Here is a 23,821-nt window from a genome sequence, read left to right as displayed (position 1 = left end):
GTGCAACCCACCCGAGAAACACACACCCTGCAGTGCAACCCACGTCCACAAACACACACCCTGCAGTGCAACCCGCCCCGAGAAACACACACCCTGCAGTGCAACCCACGTCCACAAACACACTCCCTGCAGTGCAACCCGCCCCCAGAAACACACACCCTGCAGTGCAACCCGCGTCCACAAACACACACCCTGCAGTGCAACCCGCCCCCAGAAACACACTCCCTGCAGTGCAACCCACGTCCACAAACACACACCCTGCAGTGCAACCCGCCCCCAGAAACACACACCCTGCAGTGCAACCCACCCGAGAAACACACACCCTGCAGTGCAACCCACGTCCACAAACACACTCCCTGCAGTGCAACCTGCGTCCACAAACACACACTCTGCAGTGCAACCTGCGTCCACAAACACACACCCTGCAGTGCAACCCACGTCCACAAACACACACCCTGCAATGCAACCCGCTCTCACCAACAAACACCTTGCAGTGCAACCCGACCCCAGAAACACACACCCTGCAGTGCAACCCGCCCCAAGAAACACACAACCTGCAGTGCAACCCACGTCCACAAACACACTCCCTGAAGTGCAACCCGCCCCCAGAAACACACACCCTGCAGTGCAACCCACGTCCACAAACACACTCCCTGCAGTGCAACCCGCGCCCAGAAACACACACCCTGCAGTGTAACCCACGTCCACAAACACACACCCTGCAATGCAACCCGCTCTCACCAACAAACACCTTGCAGTGCAACCCGACCCCAGAAACACACACCCCGCAGCATAACCCACGTCGATAAACACACACCCTGCATTGCAACCCGCCTCCAGAAACACACATCCTGTAGTGCAATCCGCTCTCACAAACACAGTCCCGCAGTGCAACCCGCTCTCACAAACACACACCCTGCAGTGCAACCTGCTCTCACAAACACACACCCTGCATTGCAACCCACGTCCACAAACACACACCCTGCATTGCAACCCGCTCTCACAAACACACACCCTGCAATGCAACCCGCTCTCACCAACAAACACCTTGCAGTGCAACCCGACCCCAGAAACACACACCCTGCAGCATAACCCACGTCGATAAACACACACCCTGCATTGCAACCCGCCTCCAGAAACACACATCCTGTAGTGCAATCTGCTCTCACAAACACACAGTCCCGCAGTGCAACCCGCTCTCACAAACACACAGCCTGCAGTGCAACCTGCTCTCACAAACACACACCCTGCATTGCAACCCATGTCCACAAACACACACCCTGCATTGCAACCCGCTCTCACAAACACACAGCCCTGCAATGCAACCCACGTCAACAAACACACAACCTCTAATGCAACCCACGTCCACACACACCCTGCAGTACAACCTGCCCCCAGAAACACACACCCTGCATTGCAACCCACATCCACAAACACACAGCCCTACATTGTAACCCACCCCCACACAGCCCCTGCAGTGCAACCCCCCCCCCCCCCGGCTCTGCACTCACCCACAGCCCTTCACTGCACGCCCACAGGCCTGGCATTGCACCAAAATCACACACAGCTCCTGAACCGCACCCCCACTGCCCCTGCATTGCTCTGCACGCACACAGCTCCAACCCTGCCCTCCCCCCCAGTTTGCATCCTGCACCACTCACGCCCACCCGCCCCCTTTACCAGCCCCTTACTGTGTGGCCTGGCTCCCCACACCGCCCGCCTCCCCCTCCTGTGCCGGTGTCCTGCTTGGGCCGCCCCTGCCCAGGTGTTCCCAGGATGTCCCACTGTGGAGGGGGCTGCCTTGGGAAGTCTGCGGGGCCCTCACTGCACCCGGCCAGCTGTCCCATGTGCGTGGCTGAGGACAACCCGGCCACCCCATAGTTTTATAGCCCGGGGGCAGCCCTATGCGTCTCCCAACGGCCCTGTGCTTTGTGGGCCTGTCCTGCTCCGACACCAACCCCCGCAGCCGCTAGAGGTGGTGCCTGTCTTGTGGGGCTGGCTGGGCTTGGCTCCCCGCTCCGGGTGCCCTGCCCTGGCTCCTGGCATGGGGATGCTCGTACTTGGCCCGGCCCTGCCCTGCCGTGGGTGGAGTGGGGGGCGCAGCTGGGCCAGCACATGAGTGTGGCTGTGATTCGTGTCCGCTCCCGTCACCCGGCCTGTGGTCTCCACACCGCGCTCCTGCAGCTGCGGCCATCCCTTGCCGCCCAGCAGCCCCCTGCCGGCTCTCTCCCCTACCACTGGGATCCCCCCTCCGGTCACCACTCGCCTCCCACCTGGCCCGTGCTCCCCGTGCCTCTCACCTTCCTGTGACCCTTCCCCGATCTCACAGACCCACCCAACTTGCCCTCCCCATGCCGCCCACTTCCCCCGCCCCACACAGAGATCCTCCAGCCAACGAGAACTAGAGACCAAGGGGGAAAAGACCAATCCCTTGGCCCCTTTTGTGGCTAATCAGATTTCTGAGAAGGTGAAGCAGTTTATTTACAAAGGGCACTTTATACTATGTACAAATCCATCAGCAGCAAGAGGCCGGAGGCGCCCCTGCTTCTTCCACCGCAGGGCTCAACAGTGCTTATTCCTGGTGAAAGAGAGGGATGCACAACCAGTGTGAAATTTACACGGCTGGGCTTGAAGTGAAGGGGAAATACCTGCAAAGGCAGAATGGATGGCAGGTACCCAGGGGAACATGCTGGAGACAAATACACGCAGACACGAACGGAAGTAGAGATATAGAACAAAAACGCACCTCCCCAGAGCGCTGCACAAACACACCCACAGAATTATGCACCCTCTGATATTCAGCAATTAAACACACACACAGCAAGTGATACACACCCTCGTGTGCATACACAAATGAAAGACACAGCAGCATACACACATCTATAAACGCCCTGACTTACACACAGCGACAATTCACAACACTCCACATTTATAGAAACACATCAGTGCATAACATACACAAAGGCAAACACACACTAGGATACACACTTGCACAGACTTGCATGTGCACACAGCGACAAACACACACACAAAGACATCCTCTTTCACACACAGACAACAACAAGTACATTTGTAATCCACTCAGCAGAGTACATGGGAACCAGGCCCAGAACCTCAAAGGTAGATAGGTGCCTTTGAGGACCATCTTGGTCCACATGTGATGAGATACGGTGGTAAGAGGGTGCCAGTAATACAGTCCAAGGGTGAGACGTTTACAGGCCAAGGGTGACAGGACGTTACAGACTAGCCTAAGGAGACAAGACCATCTGCAGGTGACAGTCGGAGGTGATTACATCACAATACGGCAAAGAAATACCCTGTTTCGGAGGACACTCCCAGGCCCGGACAATGAGCATTTTTGCTCTTCCCCCAGGAGAGATGGGCTGAGTTTCCAAGAGGCAGGTACACAGTCAGTTACATCCTCTTCATCTTGTAGGCCCTGCTGGCTCCAGGGTGTGGCTCCAGCTCGTTGCTGGGAGAGGCGAAGCTGAAGAAGCTGTTGCTGGATTCACCCGCAGGTGGGGATGTAGCAAAGAAGGGTCTGAAGTGGAAGTCTCCCTCCCCACACCTGCCCCGGACAGGTGTGGTGTCCCCGGGGAATCTGGCAGCATTACCTAGGAAGGGGGAGTTAGAACATCAGATGGGTGCTGGCTTCTCTGTCAGGCCAGACGTTAGGGACTTCGCTACACTAGTGTGACCGTTAAACACAGACTCTCCACATCTCAGAACATGAGTGACCACAGATGACTGAAATACAGGTGTTAGGGTTGGGATTGCCACAGGATATGCTGAGATTTGAAGGCCTGACTCCATTAGGGCTAAACCTATTAGCCTGGATTCAGAACCCTTCTGAGGATGAGTTACCCGTCCCACCACCAGAGAGAGGCAAATGCCAACGCTGTAGAGTCCTGCCCCCAAAATACACGAGATACCCTTACAAAATCAGGATGCTATGCTAGAAGATTTTCCCGGCATTGCTCGGGTGCTCACCTTGAGTTTTTGTTGTTGTTGTTTAGCAAATAAAATGAAAACGTACACGCTTCATTTAAATCTTTCCCCTAGGATGGGCTGGGAAAGGGGGGTTCAGTATGCAGGCTGCCCCGGGAGAGAGGATTACCCCAGCCTCCTCTCACCACAGCAGCCTGAGGTCAGGTGAGAAGCATCTCTCCCTGACCACAGCAGCACCAGTGGGCACTGCTAGGGGCGGGGTGCATGTCCCCCAGCAAGAGCAGGGCCAAGTCTGTCTGCCCCCTACACTCCCTGGCCAAAATGAGGAATCTAGTGAACTATGCGATATCCCCTGGCTCCTGGATGAAGGGGAAGAGCCAGCAACATCCTGGGACATACTGAGGGTGGGAGAAGGTGCAGTCCCCACCCACCTCCCTAAAGGGTGCCTGAGGGATGGAAGACAGGCTTGGGACAGTCCTGAGCGTGGAGGGGCACCCCCAGACAGCCCCTTTCACCTGTCTGATGATCTTCTCTCTTTTCTGTATGGTTTTATGAGAAGTAATCCTAGTCCAGGCCTGTTCCGTCTTCCTGGCACAGCCAAACCCTCACCTTGCTAAGTTAGGAGAAGAGGAAGCTGTACACCAAATTGGATGGTCCTAGCTCTTACCATTAGAGGCTCTTGAACAGACAGACTTCCTCAAATATATAGGACGTGAAAAAAAATTCCTTTTGGTTCTGTAGCGTTTAAAATCATAGTTTCCCTCTTTCCTGTGCAACCTTGAGAAATTTTCCCTCTTTTAACACAGCAAAATCCCTGAGAGTCGCAGTAAAATTTGTGAGTTGGCGACACCACTCATCTAGCCAAGGTTGGAGAAACCCACGAGGGATGTTCAAAGCTTTGGGATTTGGAACATATATTTTCCCCCGTTCTGGAGAAATCTCTCTAAGTGGGGAGAAAACAGGTTAATCTCCATGGCTCATTCAGTCATCTCTGCTGAGGTTACCTCAGAGGGAGGCTGGTAGCACAAGAGGGGTTTGCAAGGTGGACAGCTGTCCCAACTGAGAACCTTGGAATTTGTCTCCTGCAGGAATCTCTAATCAAATAGTTCACAGCATTTGGAAGTTGCTGAAGTGGCAGGTGTTTGGAGACGGGCTGCTGTGTGTGAAGCTCTCCCCTTCCAAACACACAGCACTCCTCCGGCTCTATGGAGTAACAGGTGAGTTCAGTTTCTATAGCTCATTAAATTCTCGGCTAAAAGTGTCAGTATCGTGATCCCTTTTGCGACCCGTCTGTGTGTGAGTAATGAAATGAGACCCCCACCCCCCGACCCCAGGTCTTACCCAACGGGAAGCCAAAGACAGCAGGCTGAGGCATCATGGGAGGCTCGTGGGCAGCCTCCTGATTGGCCACGGCAATGTTGCGCAGGCGGAGGCTGTCATAGAGACCCTGCAGCTTCTGGTACTGGCGGTTGCGCTCCATGAGCTTCTCGGAGAGCTCGCTGAACTTCTTCTTGTACTCCTCCAGCACCTTCTTCAGGGAGGAGACCTCGCTCTTCATGGAAGTCAGTTCCACGTCCTTGCTCTGCAGCTGCTGGGTGTACACCTTCTCCATCTGCTTCAGGTGTCCCTCCGCCTTGCTGTAGGAGTATTCCTGGTACAGGCGCTCCTGGTGAACCTGTGATGCGGAGATCAGGGCAGGTGTAACAGTCTCCTTTGATTGTCACAGGACAGTCAAGTCACTCCGTTTGAAATACAGTAAACCCTTGCTTTCACGGACCCCGATTTAGTGGACTTTGGGAGCAATAGACATCCTCCAGACCCCTGTTGTTCCCGCAGCCCGCTTGATCAGGGCCGTAAAATCCAAAATCCTGCCCCGTGTACCTGCCCCCTAAAAAGTAAAGGACTTACCCCTGCTGCCAGAGCCACCACTGCCTGGACAATCGCCGCTGCTGGAGCCACCATGTGCTCCTCCCGCTGGGGTGGCGCGTGTATGCAGGCAGTCAGCACTTTCTTACCCCCGCACTCCTGGTGGGAGGAGCACGTGGCGGCTCCGGTGGTGACGGCGGGGCGGTGGTGCCTGGAGTCATGTGGCAGGCTCTGGAAGCTCCAGACTGTCTGCTCGGGGCTCCCTGCAGCTGCACGGCTTGGGGGCAGCTCCGTCCACGTGGTGGAGGGGCAGCTCCAGCCCCATGGCACTGGGCCCCCTGCAGCTGCACACCATAGGAGCAGCTCCAGCTGCGAGTGGCACCAGGCTCCAGCTCCTCCCGCAGTGGGTGAGTAATGGGCATTTTGGCGGGGTACAGGGGCTTGGGGAGCCTGGCGGGAGTGGGTCTCAGTAAACCCTCTGATTTAACTGATGTTCGGGTTTAACTGACACCCTTTTCCCCCATTAGTCCGTTAAATTGAGTGTTTACTGTATAGTAACATGATCACAGTGCACCAAAGGATGGGTTGTCTGGAGTTACGGCACTGGATTGGGATTTCGGAAATCTGGGTGCAGTTCCCACTGACCCCTAATTTAAGGAGACCATGATAAGATGTCTACAGACTTATTTTCAGGTGTGTTCAGTACTCCATGTCCCAGCTGAAGCTGATAAGAGCTGCGGGGTGTACAACATTTCTGAAAATGAGGTCACATGGCACTCCTGGTCAGCACCCACATGTGAGGCATCTAAAATGAGGGAACACTTAAAAATGTTGCTTTAATGTCTCTCCTTCAGGTGAAGTGGAGATCGTAATACTGCTCATAGAGGTCAAGGATCCTTCATGAACGTTTGTGAGGTGCTTTGACACAGCTGTGTTGTGCGACAAAGATGATACGCAAAGATAGAGAGACACTTCCACAGTGATGGATGAGGAACAGATGAACAACTAATAGAGCAGTAAGATTCTACCCTGACAGCTGAATAGAGAAGATGTGGCCAATGCCACACTCTGGGGAATCAGCACTGGAGGGTAAGGGTCAACCCTCTCATCAAAAAAATTGAATATTTTAATCCTGTTCCATTCCCTTTGGCTTCTTCCCACATTTTCAGACCAAAAAAATGTAACATAAGGGCTATTTGGAGTCTTCAGGGAGTCAATTCTGCCCTCCACCTAGGAGGCACAGACAGCCATAAAGATTGATGTTTAGATCTTTTATTCCTTTAGCAAACAACATTTCTTTTAAATTATATTTCCAAAGACACTTTTGCAGGAACCTAGCAATGTTCCCTCTATTTTTTTTTTGCCATCCATGTAAGGAATGCATTTTATTCAGTGCACCAAGGTATATGAATTTCTCCTGGGGGGCCACCCAAGTGCTCAGTTTACAAGGACAGCTTAGGACATCATGTTGAAGCCCCATATTAGATGGATTTACCTGGTATGTCCAGAAGGCCAGTGCACGGGAGCTGATGTCCAGCACAATCTCTGGCCGCAGTCCAGCCAACACCATGGCCTTGTATTCCTCGGAGGGACTAAGCTCGGTGCGAACAATGTCTAGCTTGCCAGAGAGGGCGCTGTTGCAGGCGGGACAGACTGCTGGGGAACGGCTGAATTCCCCACTCCCGTGTTGGTCGCAGAAGATGTGGGAACAAGCGGTGACCCAAGCGTAGCCCGAGAGCTTGACACGGCACTTGCGGTAGTTGCACAGCAACATGTCCTCGCACACGGACATTTTAATGGCACCAACAGCAACGGTTTTGCATCCAAAACAAACAGCAAGTGAGGGAAGAGAATCTGCCTCTCAGCAAACCCAACCTATAAAGTAAAACAAACATGCAGCACCCTGTCTAAAGCAGGGTCAACCCAACTAAATCATCTCAGCCAGGACTTTGTCGAGCCGGGACTTAAAAACCTCTGGAGATGGAAATTCCACCACCTCTCTTGGTAATGCATTCCAGTGCTTCATCACCCTCCTGGGGAAATAGTTTTTCCTAATACTCAACCATGGCCTCCAGCTCTGTAACTTGAGGCCAGTGCTTCTTGTTCTGCCATCCGTCACCACTGAGAACAGCTTTTCTCCATCCTCTTTAAGAGACCCCTTGACGAAGTTGAAGGCTACTATCAAATCACCACTCACTCTTCTGCAAACTAAATAAGCCCAGATCCCTCAGCCTCTCCTTGTAGGTCACGTGCTCCAGCCCCTGAATCATTTTCGTTGCCCTCCGCTCGACCCGCTCCAATGCATCCACATCTTTTTTATACTGGGGGGCCCAGAACTGGATGCAATACTCCAGATGTGGCCCATGCCGAACAGAGGGGAATAATAACCTCTCTAGGTTTGCTGGAAACGTTCCTCCTAATCTACAGCAATATGCTGTTAGCCTTCTTGGCTACAAAGGCACCCTATTGACCCATATCCAGCTGTTATCCCACTGTAACCCCCAGGTCCTTTTCTGCTGCGCTGCTTCTTAGCCAGTCAGTCCCCAGCCTGAAACAATGCTTGAAATTCCAAAGTATATTAGTGGTTTTCTGCAATGTCTTCAGGGCCGGTCTAGGGGTGCACCAATGTCAGTTTCACAGGCAGTGGTAGAGGGATTACTTGCCATTATAGTTTACTCCATGGGCAATGCAGATTCCTGTTGTCCCATCAATATGGGTTTAGCGAATACCAGTGTCCATTCGCACATCGATATAAGATTCCTCGCTTTGGAAGACATGCCTATTGTCAATGCAATGGTGCAATGTTTTCCTACTGTTGAAAGTTTGATATTTGCCCATGAAGGACAGGCACAGTGGCATGGGAACTATTTTTAGAGTGAGGGAGCTGAGCTGTACCCCACCTACACCTGTCTGTGCTTCATCTCTGCCCCACAGTGGGGTCGCACCTACGACAACTCTCCTGGAATGGACGGAATGGATGCCATACACATGATTTATGTCTGGTCTGGGAGAGTTGGCAACCGAACCACAGCAAGAGGCAGCTGCAGAGCCCTGGGCCGGTGGTCAGAGTTGACAACTGACAGTAAACTTACAGACAGTCTGTAAAAAATTAGCCAAAATTGGACGTGTCCATAACAAATGAAGGTGTCTGTAACTTTCGCAAAAGTGCAACAAAATTTCAAAACCCAGCAATTATTCTCTAGCAATTAAATTCCTTCTGCACTGCTTCAGCCATTTTACTGAGGAGCACCGGAAATTGGATGTTTTACTTATCAGTGTTCGGAGGGCAATGAAAACAATTAAGGGGCTGGAGAACATGACCTACAAGGAGAGGCTGAGAGATTTGGGTTTTTTTTAGTTTGCAGAAGAGAAGAGTGAGGGGTGATTTGATGTCAGCCTTCAACTTCCTGAAGGGGGGCTCTAAAGAGGATGAAGAGAGGCTGTTCTCAGTGGTGACGGATGGCAGAACAAGGAGCAATGGTTTCAAGTTACAGTGAGGGAGGTGTAGGTTGGATATTAGGAAAAGGTCTTTCCCCAGGAGGGTGGTGAAGCACTGGAATACATTGCCTAGAGAGGTGGTGGAATCTCTATCTCTAGAGGTTTTTAAGCCCCGGCTTGACAAAACCCTGGCTGGAGTGATTTAGTTGGGGTTGATCCTCCTTTGAGCAGGGGGCAGGACTCGATGACCTCCTGAGGTCCCTTCCAGCCCTCGGGTTCTATGATTCTATGTACGATCACAAAAGGGAAAACATCCCGGACCATGGCTAACTAAATGAAAATGAGTTAAATAACATATTGTTCTTGTGATGTATGAATGACGATTTCTTTTCACTTTTGGTTATTTATGTCGTCTTAACATAGTATAAAAATTATGTCTAGAAAACAATTTGTCTCTCTGTAAATTTTTCCCATTTTGTCCGTAAATGAATTTCTGTGGGTTGGAAACCCTGCCGGCGGTGGAACCCCAATGGAAGCGGAGTCCACAGAGCTGGTGATCTGGATCACAGGGATGGTGGATGGCAGCGCCCGGGATGGGTACCAAACCTGGTGGGGCTGGTGGGACCCGAGGGGATGTTCAGAGACAGGAACTCAGGACTGGTGGCTAGGCAGTGGACCCAGCCTGGGGTATGGGGAAACTGGGTGCAAAATATGGGGGTACTGCAGGAACCCGTGTACCCCTACTTCTTGCACCTGTGTATGGGCATGTGTCCATATGGTGCATTTTCATATCTCCAACAGGGTTTCACCCCACAGCAGTACTGGGACTTTGCATGTGTTAACTTGGGTCTGGTTGACACCAGCGAGTCCTTAACGTGGCCTCGTTAGGGCAACCGCCTGCCTGGGCTTGGCGTGAGCCAAAAGTGCCACTGCAGAAGCACGCTGGGCACCCAAACGAGATCCTGCCTGCTAGGGGTGGGGGGCAAACACTGGTGTTTTTAGTAGTGTGTGTGGGACAGAGGAGGGGGCGGTCGCCCATTGGGCTGGTCAGTGCCTCTGAGTCACCAACAGCCCCTCACCGCAATGGTGGCTGTGCCTTGGCACTGCGTGAGGGAACCTGACACGTTTATATATGGGGGTGAGGCTGACATGGCACCTGAAGAGGGCTTAATATGGGTCTGAGGCTGATATGGGGTCTGAGGAGGTGCTAATCTCTCCCCCCGAGTGATATGGGGCTGAGGTTGCCATAGGGGCTGAGGAAGGGTTAATATCTCCCCTCAGTGATTTGGGGCTCAGGAAGAGTTGATATCCCGCCCCCCCAAGTAATACGGGGCTGAGGTTGACATGGGGTCTGAGGAGGGGTTAATCTCTCACCCCCCCCAGCGATATGGGGCTGAGGAGGGGTTACTACCTCCCCCGTTCAGTGATATGGGGCTGAGGCTGACATGGGGTCTGAGGAGGGGTTAATATCTTCCCCCCACAGCGATATGGGGCTGAGGAGGGGTTACTACCTTCCCCGTTCAGTGATATGGGGCTGAGGCTGACATGGGGTCTGAGGAGGGGTTAATATCTCCCCCGCCCAGCGATATGGGGCTGAGGCTGACACAGGGTCTGAGGAGGGGTTACTACCTCCCCCCCAGTGATATGGGGCTGAGGAGGGGTTACTACCTCCCCCGCTCAGTGATATGGGGCTGAGGAGGAGTTAATATCCGCCTTCCTCAGTGATATGGGGCTGAGGCTGACACAGGGGCAGACGACGGGTTACTAACTCCCCCCCTCAGTTATATGGGGCTGAGGCTGTCATAGGGGCTGAGGAGGGTTTAATATCTCCCCCCTCAGTGATATGGGGCTGAGGTTGACATGGGGTCTGAGGAGGAGTTACTACCTCCCGCGCTCAGTGATATGTGGCTGAGGCTGTCATAGGGGCTGAGGAGGGGTTAATATATACCCCTGCTGTGATATGGGGCTGAGGCTGTCATAGGGGCTGAGGAGGGTTTAATATCTCCCCCCTCAGTGATATGGGGCTGAGGTTGACATGGGATCTGAGGAGGGGTTACTACCTCCCGTGCTCAGTGATATGTGGCTGAGGCTGTCATAGGGGCTGAGGAGGGGTTAATATATCCCCCTGCTGTGATATGGGTCTGAGAAAGAGTTAATATCCACCCCCCCAAGTGATATGGGGCTGAGGTTGATATAGGGGCTGAAAAGGAGTTAGTATCTCCTCCCCTCAGTGATTAGGGGCCGAGGAGGGGTTAATATCTCCCCTGCCTCAGTGATATGGGGCTGAGGTTGATATAGGGTCTGAGGAGAGGTTAATATTTCCTCCCCTCAGTGATATGGGGCTGAGGCTGACATAGGGGCTGAGGAGCAGTTCATATCTCCCTTCCCCCCGTGATGGTAGGGGGGCTGAGGCTGACATAGAAGCTGAGGAGTTCATATCTCCCCACTCAGCAATATGGACCTGAGGAGTTAATATCTGCCTTCCTTAGTGATATGGGGCTGAGGCTGTCATAGGGGCTGAGGATGGGTTAATATCTCCCCCCCCCCCCCCCCCCGCTCAGTAATATGAGGCTGAGGCTGTCATAGGGGCTGAGGAGGGGTTAATCTCCCCCACCCCCCTGATATGGGTCTCAGGCTGACGTGGGGTCTGAGGAGGAGCTAATATCCCCTCTCAGTGATATGGGCTGAGGCTGTCATAGAGGCTGAGGAAGAGTTAACATCTCCCCTCAGGGCTCTGAGGCTGGTCTCGCACTGACCCGCCCTTTTTAAACCACGCAGCCGTTAATAAACGGTTGTGGGGGCGGGTGGGAACGGCGGGAAAATGAGCAACCGTCCGTGCGCATGCGCCGCTGCTTCAGCGCGCGCCCCTCCCCCGGCAGCTCTCCGGTCCCGCCCCCCGCCCCTCCCGCGCGCGCTTTGGCGCCAAAGCGCCATTCGGGGAAGGAGGGGGGAGCGGGACGTACCATTGTAGAGACGGAGGGGGGAGAAGGGAGGGAAAAGGGGCCTCAGACTTCATCTAGCGCGGCGGGACGTGCTACGCATTATTTGAATGAGAAATCGATGTGGAAAGTGGGTCCCCCAGAGGCCGGTTTGCTGTTTAAAGGCTACAACCCCCTTCTGCGGAAATGGTTGGGTCCGACCCCTCCTCCCGCCTTGGCTTCTGTGAGGGAGGGGAGGGCAGGGGAAGAGATGGGCAGATCCTCTGCTGCCCAACCCAGGCAGGAGCCCAGGGGGAAGTGCTGCTGAGCTGGTGCCCGTCCCCCTGTCCAAAGGGTGCCCTCATGCCCACTGAAAAATGGCCACCCTCAGGTCCCAAACAGCTCCTGTATGCCCTCTCCAGACTCACGCCAATGGGGCGCCCACACACCGACTCCTGACACAATGAAAAATGGCCTCCCTCAGTTCCCAAACAGCTCCTGTATGCCCTCTCCAGACCCACGCCAATGGGGCGCCCGCACACCGACTCCTGACACAATGAAAAATGGCCTTCCTCAGTTCCCAAACAGCTCCTACATGACCGCTCCAGACCCACGCCAATGGGGCACCCACACACCGACTCCTGACACAATGAAAAATGGCCTTCCTCAGTTCCCAAACAGCTCCTACATGACCGCTCCAGACCCATGCCAATGGGGCACCCACACACCGACTCCTGACACACTGAAAAATGGCCTCCCTCAGTTCCCAAACAGCTCCTACATGACCGCTCCAGACCCATGCCAATGGGGCACCCACACACCGACTCCTGACACACTGAAAAATGGCCTCCCTCAGTTCCCAAACAGCTCCTATATGCCCTCTCCAGACCCACGCCAATGGGGCACCCACAGGCCGACTCCTGACACAATGAAAAATGGCCTGCCTCAGGTCCCAAACAGCTCCTGTATGCCCTCTCCAGACCCACGCCAATGGGGCACCCACAGGCCGACTCCTGACACAATGAAAAATGGCCTCCCTCAGTTCCCAAACAGCTCCCATATGACCACTCCAGACCCACGCCAATGGGGCACCCACAGGCCGACTCCTGACACAATGAAAAATGGCCTCCCTCAGTTCCCAAGCAGCTCCCATATGCCCGCTCCAGACCCACGCCAATGGGACACCCACACGCCGACTCCCCACACACTGAAAAATGGCCTCCCTCAGTTCCCAAACAGCTCCCATATACCTGCTCCAGACCCACGCCAACAGGGCACCCACCTGCCCACTCCCATCTCCACACCTGCTCCTGCCTCCACACCAACAGGGCGCCTGCCTGCACACCACCGCTCCTGCCCCTCACCAACAGCGTGGCTGCTCATTCCCGCCCCAATAGGGCATCCACTGATCCACTCCTACAGGGCACCCACACTCCCGCTCCTCATCCACAGGAAAATGGCAGCGAGGGCAAACAGCACCAGCACACTGGCTACCAACCCACGTCAACAGGGAACTCACCCATTCCCAGCGGGGCATGCACAGAAATGAGGCGTTCCCAATCTAAACAGCACCCATACACCCGCTGCCTGACCCACATCAATATGGCACCCGAATACCCGCTCCTGCGCCCACCCTAACGCAGCACCCACCCACTTGCTCTGGATCTGCATGAAAATGGCACCTACAGGCACCCAGTGTAACCAGCACCCACTGCTTCTCAATGTAAACAGCCCCCACCTGCTTGCTTCTCCAGCCACAGCAACAGGGCACCTATGTGACCACTCCCGACTCATGTCAAAATGGCATCCATGGGTTCCCAAGGTAAACATAACCTGGATGCCCCCTCCCTCACCCCCATCAACAGGACACTCGCCCCTGAGCCACAGAAAACTGGCACCTATGGAATCCCTGTGAAACACATGGAACAAAGCACATATATGTCCACTCCCAATTAAAATGGCATCCAGTTTCCCCCTAAAGCCATGTTACACTGGTACCCAAATGCCTTCTACGATGTATGTCCAAGTGACACTCGAGGTTTTCCCCACAAAAAGCCACCCTCAACCCATCTCAAAACAACACCCATTAGAGCCCAGTAAAAACTATGACAAGACACCAACACACCACCTCCCTGCCCCCTTCAAAATGGCACCTCACACGTTGCCAAAAGCCCAATCAAAATGACCCACTCAGGCCCAAATGTGTATCAAAGCAGCACCGTGTCTCTGTCCTCCCATGAACTATGGCTGCTTCTCCTCATAAACACCCCAGGCATAGGGCAACCCCCCACTGCTCTCAACCCACATTAAAACAGCACCTGTAAGGTACCAAAATGGTTCCTTTTGCATAGTGGTGAGTCATGAGCAACCAGGCTCAGCAACTTGCAAGAGCTGTGGACTCAATTTTCCAGGCTGCTAAAGGACACCCCCTTTCCTAGTCTCACCTCCCCCTTGCCCCTCCCCCAAAGTAACCTCATCATACAAGAACTGCACATGGCTTTTATCGGCCACCCACCCTCACTGCAAAACTTGTTGGGAGGGTTGAGCATTCTTGCACATGGGTTTAACATGGTGGCTTGTACCTGTAATGGCTAAACTCTGGAATAAATTGCCTCGGGAGGTTGTGGAACCTCCCTCACTGGAGATATTTCAGAGTAGGTTAGACAGACGTCTATCCGGGATGGTCTAGATGGTGTTTGGTCCGGCCATGAAGGCAGGGTACTTGACTTGACCTCTTGAAAGTCTCTTCCAGTTCTAATGTTTTATGAGTCTATAGCTTTGTAGGCTGAGGTTAATGGCCGTATTGACTCCTTGCATTCCTCCACGAGAAGCCTGTGTGCCACCCTGCCACCCACTCTAATTACAGGCCTCCCTGCACCTCCCTCCGTGCCAGCAGCTTTGTAACCCCTCCACTCCCCCACCAAGGGCTCAGAAGTTGCCCTGTGGCTTCAGCTGTTGGCTTCCCTTTCTACATCCTTCAGTGGCAAGAGCTGTTTTGCAGTCACAGGGGGCTGGAGACAGCTAGTGGCTCCCCAAAAGTTACTGCCCCAGGCTGCTGCATCTGTCTTAGGCTGCCCTACTCTCAGGACACCAGGGGATCCAGCACACAAGAAAAAGTTGTGTAACAACCTCATTTTGATCCTCAGCTGGGCGGGTAGCTTATGGTTCCCAGAGAGGACAGGGCCCAGCTCCATGGAGCAGTCATTCTCTTCCCACTGGGTAATGAGCTACATTTTGGTGGATTTGTCACGGGGCAGCCCTCTAACCCCACTCCCCAGCAAGGGCTTTTTCTGCACCATGTTTTCTTTTATACCAGGAACTATGAGTCTCCTTCCCCAAAATGCCATTCCCCCCAGGCTGGGGTCGCATGCTGCCAATATCCCCCCACCCTGGCACCCAGCTCCCTCTCTCTTGCTGCTCAAGGGCTCCAAGACATAGCAAGTCTGTAGCAGCGGCTGCCTGGACAAGGGGAAAGGGTCGCTGCTGTTTATTTGGTGTCAAGTTCCTTTTTTTTTTTTTTTTTTTTTTTTTCCCCAAATTAGAACTAAGCGTCCAAATCCTGAGAGCACTTGAAACATGTCAGCTTGGCCTGCCCAGGATGGGTAGTAAAAAACATCCTGGCTGTGTCTACACTGGAGTTTTGGCGACAGAAGGGGCCTTCTGTTAACATAACTCAGGGAACATCCACACACTTAAAGCATTCTGTCGACAGAGTCTGAACGGCACTGGTGAGGCTACAGCTGGAATATCGTGTCCAGTTTTGGGCCCCCCTGTGTGAAAATGATGTAGATGTTTTGGACCAGGTTCAGAGGAGAGCAACAAAAATGATTAAGGGGCTGGAGCACAAGACCTCTGAGGACAGGCTGCGGGATTTGGGCTTGTTTAGTTTACAGAACAGAAGACTCAGGAGTGATTTAGTAGCAGCTGTCAACTTCCTGAAGGGGAGCTCTAAAGAGGAGGGTGAGAAACTGTTCTCAGTGGGGAAGATGGCAGAACAAGGAGCAATAGTCTGAAGTTCCAGAGGGAGAAGTGTAGGTTGGATATTAGGAAAAATTATTACAGCAGGAGTGGGGTGAAGCATTTGGGATGCGCTGCCTAGAGAAGTGGTAGATTCTCCATCCCTCCAAGTTTTTAAAGTCCTGGCTAGACAAGGTCCTGGCTGGAATGTCTTAGTGGGGGTCAATCCTGCTTTAGGCAGGGGGCTGGACTAGATGACCTCCTGAGGTCCCTTCCAGCCCTGATTCTATGACAGTATTATCCCTCAAAAATTTGAGGCATAACAATCTTGTCTACAGAAGTGCAGTGTAGACCCTTCTGTGGGCAAAGAGGACTTCTGGTTGACGGGCAGCCCACTTTGCAAAGCTGCCATTTTGCTTTCTGAGGGCAGTGCAGTCTGGCAGTTCTCTGTGGACAGAGCAAGTTGGGTGTAGATGCAATGTGTGCACAGCGATTCCGTGGAGATTTCCCAGTCGACAGACAGGTGCTTCGACTATAGACATAGCCACTGTGTCCACTTTCAACTCCCTGAAAAGAATTTTGGGCCCAGCCATCAATAGACCACTGATGATCAACCCCCGATCCTCAGTTTTGTATAAGGTCCACAGATACAGTAGTGGCTGAGAACCTGAAAAATATCTGGGCAGATACTGTATTTCAGCCATGACGTTGAACCCCAACTCGCTGCTCAGAAAGGGCATCTGAAAAGCCTTCAGACAGCAACGGGATTTTCAAAAGGCACCACTTAACATCCCAGCCACAGAAACTCCTGACCAGGGCTGAATTTAGACCAGTCGACTGGAGTCGAGAAAGCTCTATTTACCCCCCGCCCCCCCGTCAGTTCTATCACAGGCCGTTCGTACAAAAAGAGCCCAATTCTTACACATTTATTTTAGTTTTATTATTATTTATCCTGTTTCTAGTATAGGCTTTCCCAGGCGTGATTTCAAAGTGTTGGGGCAGTTCTTTTAATCTTCAAGCCCAAATTCTCTCTTACCGTTGATGCTGGCAGAGGGAAAGACATCCTCCTTGAAGGCTCATCTCAAATCACCCCTGTAAAGATAAGAGCTCCATCCTGAAGAGGAGGAATGGAGACACAGTTGCGTCTTACACTGTACAACTCCTAATGCTTCATCTCAGTGACACTCCAAAGGCCAGAGCTGAAGGTTGTATGCACCTCACCCTGCAGGAATTGAGGGAAGGGAGATAAATCAAGGTCATGGTAAAGCACTTCCAGAGACGTAATGAGATTGTAAAAATCACTGTCTGGTTACTACAGTCCACTGCCTAAAGTTTGCAGAGAAGTATGTACAGAGCAAGCAGTTTTCAAACCCCATTTCTGTTCCTAAAAAGTCCTCTGAGTGTCTGACCCCGCAAAATTCAGAAGGTGCCAACAGACGGCCAACCCATCCAAGGGCACTCTGAGTGAAGAAAGGCCAAGTTTAATCTGCGACGGCACAAAATCCCACTGCCGATGGCTCAAGGCAGCAAGAGGAACGGTCGTCGCGGTCACCCATTTAAATAAGCAGTGCTGGGAGCAAAAGGAAAGAATAGCCCATGAATTTCCCCCAACAGCTTCCTCACTGAAGTCCTGCAGCAACGAGCTCCCATTTATGCATGCACACAGACATGGCTCTCTGAAAGCATCCGCAGGCACCGAAAGATAGCCTGGCAACGTTTGCAAGATCAGCTCAGAGACGGTCACCGAATGGGTTCTGAACAAAGAAGGCACAGTATGTTTTATGCCAGGCACTTGTTGGCCATGATAAGAAAGTAAACATATACAAACTTAGAGCAGAACTTACACCTGTAATTTCTGGAAGGGATCCCGAGCAAGGGTAGAAACAAATCCAGCCAATCAGGTCTTCAGAGCATCTATGGAAACAAAGAAGAAATACTTCCAGGCCATGACAAAAAGAGGGGGAAAAACAAGACCTATCAACTGCACAGAAAACATCTCCTTGCATCTACGGGCCTCCTTCACTGCACAGAAGTCAGCCAACGTTTCTGAGGAGAGTTCCAGGGAGCTGCTACTTGTTCTCCTCGCTGTCGGGGACTTTACAAACGCTTGCCTCCGGGACCATTAGAGCTTGTTTCCCCGTCCCCAAATCAGATTTCAGCTGCAGGCGCTTGTTTCGTTAGTCTGCTCAGGGCATGTGTGTAATCAGGGGAGATCAGGTGAAACACGGACTGAACATGCAGATCATCACAGCAGACCCTACAGGGGGCCATGTTGTTGCCCCTGCCACACAAGCCACTGCCAAGTATTCCCTCTATTTCCACCCCCACCCCCGCACCTATGGGCTGAATAAATTTTGTTGTGTGCATCAAGGCCATAACCAATAGAAGCACATGCTGCCAGCTGCGGGAGTTAGGGTAGTCAGCTGGGCAGCCCATGAATGTTTCCCAGGTGGCCACCCAGGTGCTCAGCTTACAAAGGAGGCTGCTCACAGATGCCGTACCACCACTCAGTTCCTTTGCTCTAAGGCCCGACACAGCTGGAGCCCCTCACCCTTACGTCGTTGGTGCTCTGGGCCGGGATGTTCCACCACAGCCCATTTTCAAGATTCAGTCACTTCATTGGTCAGCTGCAGTCAATCATTTCACAGAGGCAGGGAGTCACCCTCCATCCTCTCCACCACCTGCAACAGGCAAATTAACAGACATTAGGGTGTGCCCAGTAGATGTTTCCTCTGCTCTGCTGCTGCAGGTAGACCAGAGATCGGCGGTACCTCTGGATCCATCTCAGACCGACTCCTCAGCACGCCACAGAGCAGCTCCACTCTAAGAGTAGAAAGAGCCCACAGCATCCACAGGGGGGAAGACAGCAGGACAAGGAAGTCATTTCTGGGATGGAGAGAGGCAGACAGAATCAAGTGCACCAGAGGAAGGGAGGGGGATGTTTTAGCAGACAACCGGGTGAGCGCCCATATTTGCATAACCATCCACAGGTGGGCCTGAACCTGGGACATCTGGAGCTCAGTGTTGGACCCCTACAGTTTGAGCTAAAAGCCAGCTGGCTCTCAGACCTGTGGAGGAGACTCATTCTCTTTCTTAGGAAGTGGTCTAGGTGCCAGTATATGGGACAGTGGACCACACTCCTCCCTTTGCAAGAGATTTCACAGCCCCCTTAACTGCCACAGCAATCAGACAGGCTCTCAAATTCTTTTAAGGTCCCCAGTGAGGGTCCCTAACAGCTTCCAACCCGTTTATCTGCAGCAGAAGGGCAAAGACATTAACCAGTCCTGGACACCGAAGATTTAAAATCTGGTGTTTACACCACAAGCTAGTAGGTTAGTGTGGCTCTTTGGCTTTACATCACCCTGGGTGCAGTTTACTATCCTAGCTCAATACTGGAGCAGTCAGCACAGCCAGAGACAGATATCTGACTTTGGAACTGGAAAAAAAAAAGATTATATAGGCCCCTTATAGAGGGGGAGCGCCTGCCCATTCTTTGTTACAGTTCAAGTGTCAGAATGCAGGGGCACCTGGAGTGGGCTAGAACAGTGGGGCAGGGTCCCCCAGCTCAGGGGGATTGTGTAGGAATGGTTAGTGCCAGATGAGTCAAATCTCTTTGCAGAGAAGCAGGCCTGGGGGTCAGGACTCTTGCGTTCTATTCGCCTACCTCTCTGTAAGTGCTTTACCATGACCTTGATTGCTCTCTCTTCCCCTAATTACCGCAGGCCGAGGCATATCAAACCTTCAGCCCCGGTCTTTGGGGAGTGCAGTGGAATATATATACCGGGGCTGAAGGTTTGATATGCCTCGGCCTGCGGTAATTAGGGGAAGAGAGAGCAATCAAGGTCATGGTAAAGCACTTACAGAGAGGTAGGCGAATAGAACGCAAAAGTCCTGACCCCCAGGCCTGCTTCTCTGCAAAGAGATTTGACTCATCTGGCACTAACCATTCCTACACAATCCCCCTGAGCTGGGGGACCCTGCCCCACTGTTCTAGCCCACTCCAGGTGCCCCTGCATTCTGACACTTGAACTGTAACAAAGAATGGGCAGGCGCTCCCCCTCTATAAGGGGCCAATCTCTTACCAGCTCATTGTTCCCCATAACTGGAACGTGGCATTGTCCAAAGCAACAGCTGCCTCCCAGCACACCAGTTCCATGTCCAGCCTAATTTGAAGGGAGAAAAACAGCTGTTTAGGACACACAGACCAAAACTGGCCCCCAGACCGCCTCGCGCTCCACCAGCTATGTTAGAAAAGAAGTTTGTAAAGGTTACGTTAGAGACAGGACTGTGAAAACCTCTCCAGCAGGATGTTCCTACCTTTGGGGGTTAAGCAGCCGCAACTCACTGATAATACAGAAGCTACACTCACTACAATTAATGCAGTAGTAAGGGTTTGTCCATCTTTAGGTCCCTGCTTTAAAAAGTCTCCAACCCTGGGGCTTTCAGAGAAGCCTAAGAGAGCTAAAGTAACTTCCCACCTCTTTAGGATCCTCTAACACTCCCAACCCAAGTGCTTTCTTTTCTACCCTGCAAATTCAACATCATGCCCATTAAGTGGGGAAACTGAGGCCCAGCCGCAAAATGACTTGGCCAAGGTCACACAGCGAGCAGCAGCACCATGAACAGATCCAAATGAAGCTCAAGCTTACCTGGTGCCCTTTATCAGTTGAGCACCTCACAATCTCTTCCTGGTGAGGTCGGCCACTGCCGTCGTCCTCATTTTATAGACAGGGAATGGAGTCATCCCACCAGTGTTTTAAATGTCCGGGGGCACCTAAAGGGGCAGAATTAAATCAGATGTCAGGCAACAATGTGCTCCCACACATTTCACTACACATCGATCTGTGCCTTCATGTGCCCAAGTACCTGTAAAACTCTGCCCCAGAGAGACTAAGACCTGCTCAAGGTCACACGAGGAATTTGTAACAGAGACAAACCTCAAGGCCAAAGTTAATACCCTAACTGCCGAGTCCTTCTTCCTCTCATCCAAAAGGCTTTACGCTCCTAGTCTCAGCTCTTCCCGATTTTCTTTGGGCCTTTAAAACTAGACTCAAAGCGATACACAGCAGACGGCTGGGAACAAGCCTGCACTAACCCCAAAGTCAGGCCTCTTAGGCCAACGATCTTAGGCAGCTCTAATTTTCTGTCTAATTAACTGAATCCATTACTGCCCTGAATTGGCCGCCACACTGCTCCATTTCCAGATCCAAAACTTGGCAACCAGGCCACATCCCACTCTGCCATAGGACAGGGTAGAGAATCTCTCTGCATAGGACTTCCTCTGAGCCTTTCCCAGATCCCAGGCTCTCGAGTATCCTTCCAACCTGCATAAAAAAATGTTACTGGCTTATCTATCTTGGGAGGTAAAAAGAGTCTGAAGATGCTACAGATGAGGATACAGTCTGGGATGACCCACAGGCTACGAAATACATATGCCCCTGTAGAGAATAAGGTGTCAAAGCAGATGCAATAGCAATTGTATTTAATGCCTCCTCCTTTTTCAAGGAATTCCCATCCCAGATTTCAGACCCTTTTATAATCACTCGTGAACCAAGCCACAAACGCATCCTATGAGGTGTTATTCATACTGTGCAGATGGGGAAACTGAGGCACCAGGACAGGCACAGAGTGACTCGCTCAGGGTCACTCATGGGACAGGATCAGGGCCTAGGAGTCCTGACTCCCCACCCTTTTTAAAAAGAGGTGCTGGATGGCAAGAGGGACACCGCAGGAACAGACGGGAGTTTTACCACTGGAGCCACAATGGGCTGAGACCAGCCTCTGAACTCCACCACGTGTTTCAAGGCCAGCAGAGCTCATGCCAGGGCCTTCTCTTGTGACTCAGCTGCCACTTCTTTCCCGTGGTGTCCCCCCCACCCTGCAAATGACAGAGTGCGGAGAAAAGCCAGACCAAAAATCCAACCACATTCAAATCCCCAGCTTTTCTACCACACACAGAATGGGTAATTTCACCACCACCCCCAGCACTTTTCCGAACCCCCGGTCAAAGCCAATCCCAGCAGAAAGCCCCTGGCTCACCCAGCCTCCTTCACCATGCGGTTGGTTTTCCCTCTGAAAGAGATACGCCCACGGCTCTGCACCTGAAACACCTGCAACTCCTTATGCTTTGGTTGCAGCAGGAGGCGGGGATCTCAGGCCTCTGCTCTTCCTTCCAGGGTCGGGACAAGACTCTGCTGGATTCAAAGGCAGAATTAAAGCACCAGGACTCCTGGGTTCGCTTCTGAGCTCTGCAGCACCTGCCCTGAATGAAGTCATCCAGGCACAGTGAGGTGGGGGAGCAGAGGGCAGCTCCGTGGGGTTTCATGCAGGCAGGGAGAGGAATGCTGAGAACACACAGCAATTTACTAAAGCACAGGGACAAATCATCCTACCTGCTTCACCCGGGGACTTCCAATTCAATGGGAATTTCAGGTCACATTTTTACACACACACACACACACACACACACACACACACACACACACACACACACACACACACACACACACACACACACACACACACACACACACACACACACACACACACACACACACACACACACACACACACACACACACACACACACACACACACACACACACACACACACACACACACACACACACACACACACACACACACACACACACACACACACACCACTTTCCCCCTGCCTTGGCCGCACCTAAAAGTGGGAGGCAGCTGGGGACTTTGAAATCAACAGCTCCAGGGCCAAACTCCACCCACAATAAAGACCTCCCTACATGACACACAGCTTAAGTGCATTTCTTCCAGCCCTAACACAGGAGCGGATGGCAACAAATACATTCCGATCAGCAAAGGATTCAACCCCAGCTACCAAGCTTGCAACTCACCAAGCACGCTGGTCTGGAAAAACACTTACAGGAAACAGGAAGCAGCCCAGTGCTGAGAAAAGAGAGACAAATGAAAGGAAGGGGTAGGCGGGACAGGAAAGGAACCAGCTTTGCTATTGGCTAAAAGCATAAATCGGTCGGTGAATTACTCCCCTGAATCAAGCTTCGCTGCAGAAGCATTGATCGGTTGAGGCTGCTCAGACTAGGTGGGTAAAGGTCTTTACACAACTGGCTTTAGGAAAAGCTGTGTGACAAAAACAGAGGCACTAGATGTCCCGTCTTTAGAGAGAGCCCTACCATTTGGGGCTTTTTAAAATATAATCACCTGTTCCCTTTCCCCCATTCTCAATTTTTCACACTTGTTCTTTGCTCATTTTGGACAGAAATCAAAACAAAAAAGCAGTCCAGTGGCACTTTAAAGACTAATAAAATAACTATTAGGTGATTTATTAGTCTTTAAAGTGCTACTGGACTGTGCTTTTGTTTTGATACTATATAGACTAGCACTGTCATCTCTGTGTTACTATTGGACAGAAATCAGTGACTTTTGGAGAACTCTCTCCAAAAAGATTTTCCACTCTGCATTAGGGAATGCAATGTTGGGTTAAAAGTTTTCCCACCTTTCAACGCTCGGCCGGATTTTCAGAGCAACGGGCCAGAAATCCTGATGTAGGCTTTTAAATGGAGCTAACCTTCAAAAGCACGGAGCAGCTGTGTTCAACATTTCTGGAAGTCAGCCCATGTCTGAGGAGGCAAAAGCTGAGTTTACAAATCCCAGTTTAGGCTCTTGATTCTGAAAAATGTAGTTCTGGAATG

The 23,821-nt window shown here is 52.2% G+C and overlaps 1 protein-coding gene, 1 long non-coding RNA gene and 2 other non-coding genes across 7 annotated transcripts; all 4 read right to left on the bottom strand.

Moving 5' to 3' along the window:
• Positions 1-2,505: 2,505 nt before the first annotated feature.
• Positions 2,506-7,809, bottom strand: CCNB1IP1 (cyclin B1 interacting protein 1). Its single transcript, XM_074982689.1, has 3 exons — positions 7,310-7,809; positions 5,290-5,623; positions 2,506-3,614 (listed from the first exon to the last, which is right to left on the bottom strand). The coding sequence occupies exons 1-3, from the start codon at positions 7,604-7,606 to the stop codon at positions 3,415-3,417; spliced, it is 831 nt and encodes a 276-aa protein (XP_074838790.1). The 5' UTR covers positions 7,607-7,809; the 3' UTR covers positions 2,506-3,414.
• Positions 7,810-17,057: 9,248 nt separating this feature from the next.
• On the bottom strand, positions 17,058-23,045 carry LOC142004745 (uncharacterized). Of its 4 annotated transcripts, none has more exons than XR_012643023.1 (8): positions 23,006-23,045; positions 22,167-22,318; positions 20,777-20,901; positions 20,210-20,290; positions 18,899-19,013; positions 18,679-18,808; positions 17,972-18,041; positions 17,058-17,349 (listed from the first exon to the last, which is right to left on the bottom strand). It is a non-coding gene; the product is annotated as an uncharacterized LOC142004745 (long non-coding RNA). The 4 variants fall into 4 exon arrangements; XR_012643022.1 differs by lacking the exon at positions 23,006-23,045 and adding an exon at positions 22,520-22,793 and having other exon boundaries at positions 22,167-22,321; XR_012643021.1 differs by lacking the exon at positions 23,006-23,045 and adding an exon at positions 22,520-22,793.
• Positions 17,526-17,672, bottom strand: LOC142005120 (small nucleolar RNA SNORA79). Its single transcript, XR_012643076.1, has one exon. It is a non-coding gene; the product is annotated as a small nucleolar RNA SNORA79 (small nucleolar RNA).
• On the bottom strand, positions 18,307-18,384 carry LOC142005121 (small nucleolar RNA SNORD126). Its single transcript, XR_012643077.1, has one exon. It is a non-coding gene; the product is annotated as a small nucleolar RNA SNORD126 (small nucleolar RNA).
• Positions 23,046-23,821: the final 776 nt, after the last annotated feature.

The sequence above is a fragment of the Carettochelys insculpta genome, chromosome 32, assembly GCF_033958435.1.
Source record: "Carettochelys insculpta isolate YL-2023 chromosome 32, ASM3395843v1, whole genome shotgun sequence".
Lineage (NCBI taxonomy): Eukaryota > Metazoa > Chordata > Testudines > Carettochelyidae > Carettochelys > Carettochelys insculpta.
The sequence above is the reverse complement of the archived record's forward strand: the minus strand, read 5'-3'. Positions and strand labels throughout refer to the sequence as shown.